A 13,791-nucleotide genomic window follows, 5' to 3' on the forward strand; every position below is an offset into this window, starting at 1 on the left:
TCGTGTGGCAGACTATCTGCTGACTCACCTCCGACCCAAGGTGGCTCTCAAGATCCTCTGCGACGTCAAAATCGCAGTGAAAATTGTGTAATGTGAACTAGGCTTAACAGCAATTAAAAAGCAAACATCAGATTGTCTCAGTTTTTCCCAGTGAAGATAACCTGCCCCGTCCGCCAGGAAACAGGCTAATCGACTCATTGCTTGCAGGAAAACTGCTCACCCAGGCTCTATTTTTGTGAAACTTTGTGCACCTCAGACCTATTTTCAGAGCAACAGCAAGCCTTCCTTCGGCTTGATGAGTGGCTTAATAGGCTCCCTGAATCTTAATGTCGCTCAGAGTATATCTGGACAGTTTTTCGAGTACCCTGCCTCATAGGCTCTTCCACTCTGACCAAGATACAGCTCTCAAAAAACAATGAATACATATTGTGGTCATATTTAAAGATACTGAACGATGTGCAAAATATTATCTGTCTGTATCTGACTTGTATTTTAAAACAATAATGGTGGAACGCTGTCACTAAAGCACTGTCAAAACTTAAGATCTGTAAATGGTTTGTAAGGCAGGGGATGACTTCAGCTGCTTCCTCAATAGCTTCCACCTCAGTTTGGTGTGGTGACGCCAGCATTATAAGTGGAAATGTATGGATAAATGCACATGTAATGACAGTGAGTGGTTGACTGACTGAATGTGGAAAAACTGAGACATATTGTTGAAATTGCACTCGTTTTTCTCAAAATACATTTCATCCTGTTCATCTTCTGCTTTGTAAATGGATGAATGTTTTCTTGTACTTCTCTTCTCTAAAAGAAAAGGGAAAAGTTTGGAGGTGTTGTTATTTATAGGTGATTATGCAATGGTTTTACTCGTCCGGCCCACTTGAGATCAGATCGGGCTGTATGTGGCCCATGAACTAAAATGACACCCCTGGGCTAGAATGCATCTAAACCACCTCCTGAGGCGTTTGATGATGAAGACAAATGCCAGAGTTGAACACTCAGTTTTTTGTCAGAGCTGGTCACAGTTAGTTGTGATTACACAAGTAGAATTAGGAGATAATTAAATGGCTTTTATCTGCTAAAAGGAGCCTTTTATGAAGCTGTCAGTATGAGGATAATGCTGGATATGTCTCTAACTCTCATGAGTTATGTGATGTTCTACTGAAATATTTATGCTGGACTTTTATCGTGTGAAATTGAAGATTATGGCGAGCAGCAAACCTCTGCTGAAAGTGGATATAATTGGGGTCCCTGTAGTGGAAAAGGACATAATTAAGGCCACCTGCTTCGAAGACAGAGGTGCTGCAGCAGGGTTGCAAGCAGCAGACAGGTGGCGTTGGAGCCCTGTCTCCTTTTGAGGCTTCCGTTTACATGACATGTATCGCCTCCTGTGCTCACACTTATTCAAACCATCTGTCCGTTCTCTCAGGATTATTTGGCGTCACCGGTGTACAGATCAGCGTCTGTACACTGCACGTACACAGTGTTGCTCTGCTGATGTGTGTGCTTCGTTGTGTGAGCTAAGAAACGTGGTGCCAGTTTGTTGTTGTTCATGTCCTCCTGAAACTGAGATCCAGTGAGCTGCTGTGTTTGGTGAAATCTCGTGTTTCCATTCAGTTGTGTTGCGTCTCAGTTTCCGCAGTGTTGTTGCTCTGCATGTAGGGTTTTATTGTGGTGATAAACAGTTATAACACCAGGATGCGTTCAGGTGCAGTGGCTAAATTCACTCCCGTGTCCAAGGAGGAATCTTGAGTTAGTTAAACTTCCTGTTTGACAGGTTCTTCACTGATTTGTCCCACAGTCTCAGGGGTGTCTCACTGTGTCCCTCACCTCACGTTGCCATTGCCATGCAGAAAGGCAGCTTTATGTGTCTCTACTTGCGTTTGGTGTGCAGTGTCAGTCAGACATGTTGAATTGGAAAGGTCTCTTCTAGGGTTGCAGCTGTGTGCTATGAAACTGTATACTGTGGTACGAAAATTGACGGTCATTATACCATCAGTATTGGGAAAACAAAGAAAAGCAACTGGACAGAGAGCCTCATCTGTGTGCTCACATCTCCTTTAACACGTCCTTTTGATTTAAAAAAAAAAAAAAATGGTGCCACGTTTCACTCAAAGTGTTTGTTTAACCAAAACAACCCTTCTGCTTTCATTCCTTTAAGGGTGATTGTAACTGATAACTGACTGTGTAATACTGTGTACCATTACACCATAGAACGTGATATTTTCTGAGACAGTAACTACCGTGAAGATCTCAATCCTAGTATCTTTTAGCAGTTTGGGCACTAACTGCTGGTGTGTTTTATTGCAGGAAGTTGACAATCTGTTGACTCATTATTTGTCTCTGCACCCTGTAGACAGTAATTTTGACAGACAGAGCCATAAAAATGTCGTCCTAATCTATGATAACTCATCATTTTAATTGTCATTTTTTAAATGATAATAAGATGTATTTGATAGCTTTTAAATCTCATTCATATTCAATGATTAAATAAACAGAGCAAGTCTTTAGATAGGTGCATTATAAGGGGATGTCCTTGGGAACAACATCATCTTCTTATCTGCCAATAAAATGGACAAGAAAAAAAAAATTAGTCAAGCGTGACAAACAGGGTCATATTCATCAGAGTCATGAGCTCTGGGTAGTGACCGAAAGAATGAGATCGCAGATACAAGCGGCTGAAATGAGTTTCCTCCGTGGGGTGTCTGGGCTCAGCCTTAGAGATAGGGTAAGGAGCTCGGACATCCTGAGGGAGCTTAGAGTAGAGCCGCTGCTCCTTCATGTCGAAAGGGGTCAGTTGAGGTGGTTTGGGCATCTGATCAGGATGCCTCCTGGGCGCCTCCTGTGAGAGGTGTTTCAGGCACGTCCCTCTGGTAGGAGGCCCCGGGGCAGACCCAGAACATGCTGGAGGGATTACATATCTCATCTGGCCTGGGAACGCCTCGGGGTCCCCCAGGAGGAGCTGGAAAGTATTTGGGGTTGCTCGTTTTGTGTGCTATCTGAATTTTTATAAGATGTCAAAAAGTGGTTGCCATTGAAGCAAAGAAGTGGTTGCCAATTTCTTAAAACTCTCGCAACCTGGCAGCTGCTAATGTTGAGCATTGCATTTAGTAACTAACTGATGACAGAATTATTGATTTGCTTTGATTTCATTAGCTCATGTTCCAAGTTAGTGATTGACGTTCAGCACTGACAAAGATTAAAGTTGTTTGGATGTTATATCAGAAGAGAAACCTTTATCGTCTTTCTGTCAAAGCCACACATCACTGGTATTCAGCACTTACTAAAGCATAATGACATCGTTCTTATACACCCTCTACATTTGTTCTCTCTCCAGGTGACGGATGGCAGCAGCCTTCTCTGCTTCTGAGGCATGACTCTGTGGACTCTGGGGTGGCCAAAGGAGGGCACGGTGGGCTGGCGGGGGGCTCCTGTTGGAAGGAAACACCCAGCTGGCATGGAGCGCCGCGGGGTCCCCAGGACGGCCACCACCACCAGGGACGCCACCCCAAGCGGGTAGGAGGCGACAGGGACAGGCAGGCGGGGCACCGGCAGCGCAATGGCAACTTTCATCCCCGCAAGGGCACCTCGTACCAGGACAAGTTCCCCAACGAGGAACGCAAAGACGGCAAGGACGACAAGCTGAAATTTGTGGAAGAGGACTTTGTGAGTAGATAACCTTCGCTGGGTTTTTCTAAAGCATGCCGCTGACCTCAACATAGTTCTTCAATGACAAAGCGGTTTGGATCGTTTAATAAAGAGGGTTCAGTCAGCTCTGAATATAGGCTGTATTTTTAGGGAAACAGTGGTTGTTCACACCTGACCTAAGATAAGCAGAGCAATTGTTAGAAACATTTTCATTTTACATTTTCTTCCCATGTTTACCTCCTGATACAAAATCTATCATGAGTATTATGTATTAAGAGTTTCCTGTCACTAACCCATCAAACTTCACCCTGTCAGCAACAACACACTCAGATTATTTGATGTTAACACAACTTGAAAATACAAAATTTGAATGCCAAGGTATTTAATGCAGGTGTTTTGTCTCTTCAGCCTTCCCTCAACCCTGAAACAACTGGAAAGCCTGGGACTCAGATGCGAGCAGTGGCTCCCCATGCTGGAGTGTGGGGTAAGAGCTCCCAGTCAGAGCTGGGTTTCAATTCTTGAATAAATAAGAGACGGTTTAAAAAGTTTTAACAGCCTCTCATCCTCAAATTCAGTTTTAGTTGCTTACTGAAGAGTGTTGTTTATTTTAAGTCACATTTTTGTCTTGTTTTAGTTGAGATTTACAGCCTTTGCACACCAAGTCCATAATTTTCATATCCATCACCTGCATTTTATTGTTCTATTTGTTGCAAAAATTAACAACATGAGGCAAAATGTAAAGACACATTTGCCCACTTGCGTCTTTTCACTAGAGTTACCTCCCTGGTTGTCACTACTCTCTGCTGGCGTCTTGCATTTGGTATTGCAGCTACCTGACATATAAGCGAAACTGTGTGGCTAATAAATTGCACTCTGCTGTTGTGCTGAATGTTACCCTCTCTTTGTCGTGGAAGATTTCAAAAAGGACATTGCTTTTGGGGTGGGGTGGCTTGGCCCTACATCCAGAGGGAGCTCGGAGTAGAGCTGCTGCTCCTTCACGTCAAAAGGGGTCAGTTGAGGTGGTTTTAAGGCATCACCTCCTAGGCACCTAACCCCGGAGGTGTTCTGAGTACGTCCCACTGGTAGGAGGCCCCGGGGCAGACCTTGAACTTGCTGGAGGGATTACATATCTCATCTGGCCTGGGAACACCTCGGGGTCCCCCAGAGGAGCTGGAAAGTGTTGCTTGAGAGAGGGATGTCGGAAGTACTTTGCTCGGCCTGCTGCCCCCACGACCCAAACTTTGATAAGCGGATGAAATTGGATGGATGGACATTGCTTTTTATATTTTTCCTCTTCTGTCTTTAATGGTCTAGACCTGCTTTATATGAAAAATGTCCTGAGATAACTCTTGTTACTTGCACTTTATAAATGCAATTAACTCGACCTGAATTGACATTTTCTTGCTGACCTGCTGTCCACTTCTGCCCTGTTCCTCTTTCTTGGTGCAGATGTATGTGCCTTGCAGGTTACGCCCCATTTTCTTCACCACTTCAAACAGCTCTCACATAATGCAGAAAATTGAACTTGTTTGGCACTTAAATGATGAATGAAGTTTCGGGTCAGTGTATAAACAAGTTTGACACAACCTGAGGTCATATTTATTCTTAAACGTTCAACAATTTGGGATGAAAAATATGGATTTGGTGTGTAAAGGCCTTTAGTCAGTGGAATTCAGTGTTTTAGTCATAATTTTCTCGTACATTTTAGTGATACTGTGATGGATGTTGGATACTTCTCCTGGCTGTAGAAATTTAAATTTACAGCTTTGTAACATTTCATCACTATGTTCCAGAAAACCCCCCGAGTGGCAAACAGATGGTGTCCAAAATGCTGGTTATCAAGAAGGTTTCCAAGGAGGACCCCAGCACAGCCTTCTCTGCGGGGTTTGCCACTGCTGGCGCCTTGCCCACCAACGGCAGCAAAACTCCCATCGCAGGCTCCAGCGTCTACAAGAACCTGGTCCCAAAGCCTGCCGTGGCCCCCACCAAAGTACGTCTTGCTGTGCTTTGTGCATTTTTTTATCAAAGGCAAACTTCTGTATTTCTCAGCCTGGACCCATATTTCCCAGGTTTTTGTGTCTATGTAATGGGAACAACAGTTTTTGAAATTGCGTCTCTTTGTGATCATTCTGTGTCCCCTCTGTGAATTTGAAGTTTTTTTGCGTTTGTGAAGGCAACACAGTTTCAACTCTGGTGAAGTTTTTTTTTTCCTCAGCAGCAGTTTGCTGAGTTAGAGTCTCAGGTTGGAGAATTCATCATTCGATCACTTCATGATTGGACCAATCAGAGCTGATCAGATTGATGGATTATAGGAGCAAACTTTTTGCCGTAGTGCTGGACTGCGGGGTGAGCAGTTTCCATAGGAACACAGCTGGTTTCATCAAAATTAGACTGGAGAATCGATGGCTAGTGCTAAAATGAAAGTGCTGTTGTTCTAAGAAGTAAAGCACTCTATTTCTATATGAATTCATGAGTGTTTAAGTTTTACTTTTACGGCACCTTGCGTTCTGCTGCTCCGTCTGTGCCCAGAGTACGCATTGCACTCTGAAGTGTAGGGCTTTAAATAACCATACTGTATGTGTATTCCAGCGCTCAGAATGACGGTCCAGCTCCAGAAATTGTAAATCAAAATGTGGCAGCGCATGCTGATATTTTGGTTGGCTGCCACAAATAAATGAATGTGTGAGAAACAGCCTTTCTGTTAATCAGGTCTCTTTGTTGTTGTCTTCCTACAACAACTCAACTTGCAGGACTTAAGAATGAGAATGAGTTTATTTATCTGTGGGGATCATTTCTGTGATAATTTCAGACACTTAAGATAACAATCAGAGCCTGTCAGAGGCCAAAACAAACAGTGGACCTACATGACGGTGCCAGATGCCTCGAAGATTACATTCCAGACTGTTTCGTAGCTGCCGGCTGCAGCCTTCCTGCTCAATACTAGACCAATTTCAAAAAATGTTGTTCCCATCAGACACAAAAACTACCAAGGTTTCCCTTAACATAGATGAGTCTTGCATGCTTCATGTCAGTACCAGTTATGTAGGTGCTATACTGTGATGGAAACCGTCTCTCTGTTTGTGACTCATGATTCATCCTCTCTTCCAGAGCACCCAGTGGAAATCCGGTGGTAGAGAGATCACTAAGTCTGGCCTCCACATGCCAGGCCGAGATTCAGTCTTCACCAGCCCCGTCTCTGCAGCCAAACCCAGCACCCCAGTCAGTGCACCACAGCACAACACCCCGAAAGAGGTGAGGACAGACAGTAGGGAAAGGACGGATAAATGACCTCATTCAGGGATTTTCCAACCCCAACATGATGCAGTGTGCTCAGACTCCCTGCTGACATGTAAAACTGCACAGCAAGCAGACACGTAAAACTCCAGTGTAGCTCTTACGGCTGCATGCGTGACTGTGTGAGTAAATCACAGGTTTTATCTAACCATAGTAATTATGTGTTAGTGTGGTTTGTGACTGAGATGCTTTCTCATATGTGCACATGAAGTTTTCCTTTGCAGCAGTCGAAGTGCTGTCTTCTGTCCAGTGTCGTAAAATGTTATCTGTGGTCATAAACTCTGAACAGACAGCAACACTGAACATGTCTGCAACTACAGTTTGGTCCAAAATGTCTTATTACAGCATAGGGCTGGGCGATATCATGACTATGTCTGATATGTCGACATATTTTCAAGCAACCGTTTATATCAATATAGGGTCAAGTTGCGTTACATGACACATACCAGTGCGCATCTCTCCTCTCTCACACTCTCCACACAGCTCAACCCCACTCACTCACTCACTCACACAAGTTCTCCAGCAACACTTTCTAGAGCTGTTGCCTGACGTGCACCTCCCCAGAAATGCAACTGCGCTTTGCAGCGATACAGACCTCCTGTTTATTTTTGTAAGCTGAAACCATTTCCCTCAGTGGAAACAAAGCTTTATTTACTTTAATTTCACAGATAAACAATAAATTGTGAAGACAATAAAGCCTCCACAAAAATAGCATTTTAAGTCTTGTGTGTGATTTATCCTGGCTTCATTTGAGTAGAGCAAATCCCCGCTATTCGCTAGGCTATTTTATACAATGTAAAATGCCATAGGTTTGCGCTAATAATGTTAGCATGTTATATTTGTTTGGAAAACGTGTTTAGTACAAGACAGTTGTTTTGTCTGTGAACCTTGTGAGCTGTAATGGAGCCAAAATTTTGTAATGTTACCTTTGTTAAATGTTGCTGTTGTCACTGGCTTCATATGAGTAGAGGAAAAGTCTGCCAGCTGCTAGGCTAATTTATACAATGTAAAATGCCATAGGCTTGTGCTAAAAACATTAGCATGTTGTATTTGTGGGGAAAATGTGTCCAGATAAAGACAAGTGCTTTGTGTGTGAATGCTGCGAGTTATAGTGAAGTGTGTGTTTGAAACTGTCGCTATTAAGCCATGTGTAATGTGTGTTTTGAATCAACTATCTAAAAAAAAGGGGGGGAGGGGGGGTTTGGCTCTGCTTCCTCCTCTGAAAATCTTACTGTTCAAATAGATGTCATAGCTGATAAACTGGTGTCTAAGTTAAAAAAAAGAATTACATTAACATGCTTGATTTTCTTTTCTTCTTCTCCTGCTCCCTCTTTCCCCTCCTGTGGCACCGTCACACCCGCAGCACCCTTCCAGCACGACTCCTCCCATAGACATTGCCCCGTCGAGGCTGAAGCTGATGCGGCGTGGTCCGGACCGCAAGAGTGAGTTCCTGCGAGCTCTGAAGGACGAGGGCACTGGAGAGCTGACGACAAGCAGCAGCCCGGGAACGTCGGGAGAGGTAGGCAGCAGTTTGGTTTAAGTTTCGTACACCATCACGCAGGACAGCGCAGTAGTTACAGGTGATGACAGAGTTAAGAAAATGTGACCTGGTAATTCTCTGCAAGTGGAATCCAATTTTTGATTTTCATAATGTCACAGTCCCAAACAGAGGGCCACACTTTTTGTCTGTATGTAAAGGACAGTTCATACATTCAACTCCGATAAAGTGCTAAATTAAACAGCTAAATGTATTTTTAAAAAATCCAAAAATACACAGACATTTTGGCTTTATTTTATTACTTTGCTCTGCTTTTGACTGTGTGTCAGACTGTTTGCAGTTGGAGGAGTTTTTCTAAGCATGTTTCTGTGTGAATATTCTCAGGGTGAAAGCAGCACCCCAGAGCCCAAAGCCTACAGCGAGGAAGTCTGCCACGAGAACGGTCTGTCCTACTCCCTCAGTGACTCAGACACCGAACACCTGTCCAGCTCCCTGGAGGCAGAGCACAGGTAGGACGCTGCTAACAGCCTTGTACACTGACAGACACACACACACACACACTCTCTCTCACAACAATCAATTAAGCAGAAAATTGCTGTACTTTTCCAGGTTGCTGAAGGCCATGGGCTGGCAGGAGTATCCAGAAAATGATGACAACTTCCTGCCTCTGACGGAGGATGAACTGAGAGAGTTTCAGACTAAAACTGAACAGGTGAACACTTAGACAATAAAGCTGAAGTGCCTTGTGTCTGTTTCTGTACTTAAAGCTGTAGTTAGTAACTTTAATTAAAAAAACAACTTGTCATATTTGCTGAAACTGTCACTGTATAATATTATTTATAATATTGACAGCATTAAATGAGATATAATCTGAAAAAACCCTCCTGCCTACTCTATTGCCCTGAAGAATTTCTAATGGCCTTACATCACAAGAATGAAAACAACCAGTCAGGGCCGCGGAGTCTCTAACAGAGCTGTCAATCATGCAATCACTGCTTGTGAACTGCGGTCAAACTGTCAAACAAGGCAGCGCTGATCTAATATGAATCAAGATTCTGTTACTGCATTGCCTATTTTTCTGTGTTTTCAGAAACACTTTTTAGTGTACTGTAATATCAGGGCCTTTCCTATTAAGATCGGCTACAAGAAGATGTAAAATAAGAAGTAAATGTGACTTACTTCACAAAGAGTTATCAATAAAGTGGGGGTTTAGATTCTAGCTTTTATATATTCCATAAATTGACTTCAAATTCTCATAAATTTATCAGAAGAGCCATTTAATGTGAATCTTAGTTTCCATAGTTTGAGATGTTGCATCACTCCCTCAACCACTGAGTCCAGCTTGGTGAATGAGGGTTCTTCCAGAGGAGAGGGATGGGCCTATGGGCCCAAACGACACCAAGTGTGTCCAAATTCACACCTGTTCTTCTCTATTGATTTTCTCCGCAACCGTGTGTCATAGCGAGAAGCCACGCATATCACGTGAAACAGCGGTACCGTAGCTTTCCGACAAGACCCACCACTTGTCGGTATTATGTATATGTATAACAAAGCTTTCATACAGCTTTGCACACACATTACTCTTGGATGGATTACTCGCGAATGTAGGGTCACAGAAATGCCACGCATATCGCATGAAAGCGCAGGGCCGGAGCTTTCCAGTGATACCAAATACATCATTGTGCTGTCATCCCATCACGCTATAAATACAGATCAATTGTCTACAAAATAAAAACCTGACGATTATACAGATCTTCACTTCATATAGTGAGGAATAATATTACTATTTTTCTGTTCTCTTAGATGTAAATATTGCATGTTTGTTTCAGATAAAACACATTTTTGACTTGTGAATGAGTCAATGGAATTTCTTGAAATAATGAAAAAATACTGGCAATCATGTCCGCCTGGCACAAACCACATGTTTTGGACAGCTGTGAAGTGACAGAATGTCCCAGCATCATGGTTCTTATAATGCCAGATTCCAGAGAGTCTCCCCTCTTCATATATGGTAGAATATGTCTTTTTCCAACTTGCTATGGTGAGATACATGTAAAAATGTAAGAATTTAGTCACACGGATTTGTTTTTTTCATTGATATAAAAATTAATATAAAATACAGGCACATAGTAGGACATGTAATGGTGGCAAATCTGGTTAGCCCAGATTGTCCTAAAAAAAAATAAGATACAGCATGTGTATGTAGCCTTTATAATGACTGTGAGCTTAAAAGTAAAGGCAGTAAAAAAGTAAAAAAGGTCTACACATGATTTTATCTTTTATACTTTTCCGTATTTATCAGACTGAATATTTACAGAAGGGAAAGATATGTCGGCTGTGATTGGTTGTTCCTTTTACATGACACGGTGCGTGCAGCTGCGTTACAAAAGTTGAATTCGGTTTATCTTGAGCTGTGAGGGCGCTCTGGCGTTTTGAGTGCGCCTGCCATGCGTCAACATTGAAAACAATTAATTTGAGGGTGCAAAATTCATCAAGTCTGTCTTATCATTCTCTCCTTGACATGTATGTGTTGGTATGAGGCATGCGGTCATGGTGACGTATGTGCTGCTCTCACCGCTGAAATTGAGGCGCCAATAACTGTCATATAGTCAGGAAGATAAGCAGCGCACTGGTATCAACAGGGGCAGCAGCAAAATGTTTGTGTCTCACAACCCCACTTTAAAAAATCCGAACTATCCCTTTAATCTCTGCTTTATTCACACACTAATTGTCCGTGTCCTTTTGACCAGCTGAAGAGGAACGGCATGCAGAGGAATGGGGCTCTCCCGAGGGCGCGGGGTGTGACCCTCCACTTCACCCCCTGGAGGAGTGTGGCGGAGGCGAATGTCGAGGAGGGCTCCGAGTCCGAAACCAGTAGCAGCAGCCAGACCTCTGACGACGACGACTGCATCAAATCCTAACGTGGCTTTACGGAACAAAAAAAAAAAAAACAACAACCACCAAACCACCAACAACAACAACAACACAACAACAGCCAACACAACATCCCAGCAAGCAATCCCCCTCTTCCTCTCATCTTTGTTTTTAGAGCACCATTTTGAATTTCTTTCGTTTTGATTTTTTTTGTTGTCATTCTTGCACAAGGGAAAAACCAATCATATCCCAGTGAAGGGGGAGATTCCTGCTCCGCCAGACGTCGTTTTCCCTGCGTTTCCTCCTTCACTGCAGTCCCTGCCCTCTTTGAACCCCCCCATCCCCTTACCCCCCTCCCCTTCTTCCTTTTTCTTCCTCGCTTTGTGGAACTGACGTGTTCATCAAGAAAAGAAGGGCAATGAATGCACACTTGATTCTGCTTTAAACAGACTAACTCATTTCATTGATGATGCTGATGACACATTATTAATGATATTAATAAAATTGGTTCCTGACAAGCTGATATGTTTCAATATGAATCTGGCTACTGTGGTGTTTGAGTCCACGTGGAGTTCACTTTGTGTCAGTCCGTTTTAAAATCCCACGTTGATCCCACGCTGCAGCGAGTTCTTGATTCTGACAGGTAGTGAATTTTCACCTGACAAGAACAAATGCTGCACTAACATAGTTCATTATTGCTGAATGTAACTGGTGCCTATATTTTAACCTGCTCCAAAAGGGACTGTAGTTTTAAAGGGTTAGTTCAGATTTTTTTTACAGTGGGGTTGTATGAGGTGCTTATCCACAGTCAGTGTATTACATAGAGTAGGTGTCAGTCAGCACACCCCCAGTTTGGAGAAGCAGCCAGGAGTACCACCACAGAAGCCAAGCAATGCACCGCTATAGATGGGGGAAGCAGCAAAACGTATCTTAGCCACGTAAAAAAAAGTCCTACTTTAAAATGTCATGGATATATAATGAGAACTGGATCCAGTGTTGGAGGTGTTTATTCCTTGGAAGTTGCACATTGGTGCATTAAGCCACATTAGTTCAACTTCCCAGGTGTACATCATTGGAGTATAGGGCAAGCTCAGCTACAACAGACTTTGTTGCTACTTCCTGTTTAGCGCTCCGCTAGCTTAAACAGGGATAAAATGATTTAATTGTGTGGTTCTCCTAAACTTTCCAAATGTTATCAGACCGGGTGGATCAAATCCCAAAAGTGAAATGTGTTATTTTGCCAGGGTTGTGTTGCTCCAAGAAATGTATCCACTGATTTACCGACATCTCTTTCACAAGTCATGCCCATAGGAAATGGTCTTCTTGGGTCCTTTGGCATCACAAGACAGACCTGAAATTTGTAGTTACACAGTTTGGCCACTGTGTCAAATTGACTTCAAAGTCCGGTGCACTTCCTGGAGGTCTGAATGAAATCAGTATCACTCCAAGTGTACACTATATTTCAATACTTTTACTGCTTTACCTCAACATCAGACATTCCACAAGGAACTTAAGTTATTTATTCTCTGTTCGAAGCCAGTCCATTGTCAACAATAATAATTTTACTTCACTAAACCCTCACTGTTAGTTAGTTTGGATTCACCAAAGTCACACAATAAGACAGACAAACTAACTGAGGTAGCGGTAGACCAGCAGCTCCTGTGCTCTCGAGCTAAAAGTACTGTTTTTGTTAATGGAGTCTGGCTTACAAGAGAGCGATATATGGCTTCAGTTCCTCGTGGGAAACGTGTTGATGTTAAGTTAAAGTGGTGAAAATATTTTTTTTATGTAGTTCACACTTAAGCTGCTAACTTTTTTAGGTGACTAAAATACATTTGCTGCTGCCCCTATCCACAGTAGTACATTGCACAGTTTCAGTGTCAGTATTCCTGCCTGCTTCTCCAAACTGGTTACTGTCAAATACACTATGGATAAGTACCTTATACAACCCCACTTCAAAAAATCCAAACTATCCCTAAGGAAGGGCATTCGTCTCCTTAGTTTTGCCATGACAGCATTTACATTAGCTGTAAAAATGTTGTGTAATGCAGGAACAAATTATCAAGAGCCTGACTTTCCGAAATCCAGGTGTAAAACAAAGCATTTTTTTCATGAAGCTGAAGTTCAAACTGAGCATCAGAATGGGGAAGAAAGGTGATTTAAGTGACTTTGAATGTGGCATGGTTGTTGGTGCCAGACGGGCTTGTCTGTCAGAAACTGCTGATCTACTGGGATTTTCACAGACAACCATCTCTAGGGTTTAGAGAGGATGGTCTGAAAAAGAGGAAATATCCAGTAAGCAGCAGTTCTCTGGGTGAAAATGCCTTGTTGATGCCAGAGGTCAGAGGAGAATGGCCAGACTGGTTCAAGATGACAGAAAGGCAACAGTGACTCAAATAACCACTGGTTACCATCAAGGTCTGCAGAACACCATCTCTGAACCAACAACACGTCCAACCTTGAAGCAGATGGGCTAC

General features: G+C 42.9%; 1 protein-coding gene across 4 annotated transcripts in view; it reads left to right on the plus strand.

Annotated features, from left to right (window-relative positions):
• The window catches only part of gpbp1l1 (GC-rich promoter binding protein 1-like 1), a 24,551-nt gene extending 12,698 nt beyond the window's left edge, over positions 1-11,853 (plus strand). For all 4 annotated transcript variants that reach the window (XM_050032828.1, XM_050032825.1, XM_050032826.1 and 1 more), the window contains exons 5-12: positions 3,338-3,666; positions 4,057-4,132; positions 5,442-5,638; positions 6,757-6,900; positions 8,306-8,461; positions 8,825-8,949; positions 9,050-9,152; positions 11,191-11,853. In XM_050032828.1, coding sequence (XP_049888785.1) covers positions 3,338-3,666; positions 4,057-4,132; positions 5,442-5,638; positions 6,757-6,900; positions 8,306-8,461; positions 8,825-8,949; positions 9,050-9,152; positions 11,191-11,361 — 1,301 coding nt within the window. In that variant the 3' untranslated portion in view covers positions 11,362-11,853. The remainder of the gene's footprint in view (positions 1-3,337; positions 3,667-4,056; positions 4,133-5,441; positions 5,639-6,756; positions 6,901-8,305; positions 8,462-8,824; positions 8,950-9,049; positions 9,153-11,190) is intronic.
• The last annotated feature ends 1,938 nt before the right edge of the window (positions 11,854-13,791 follow it).

The sequence above is a fragment of the Epinephelus moara genome, chromosome 21 (assembly GCF_006386435.1).
Source record: "Epinephelus moara isolate mb chromosome 21, YSFRI_EMoa_1.0, whole genome shotgun sequence".
NCBI classification, from domain to species: domain Eukaryota; kingdom Metazoa; phylum Chordata; class Actinopteri; order Perciformes; family Serranidae; genus Epinephelus; species Epinephelus moara.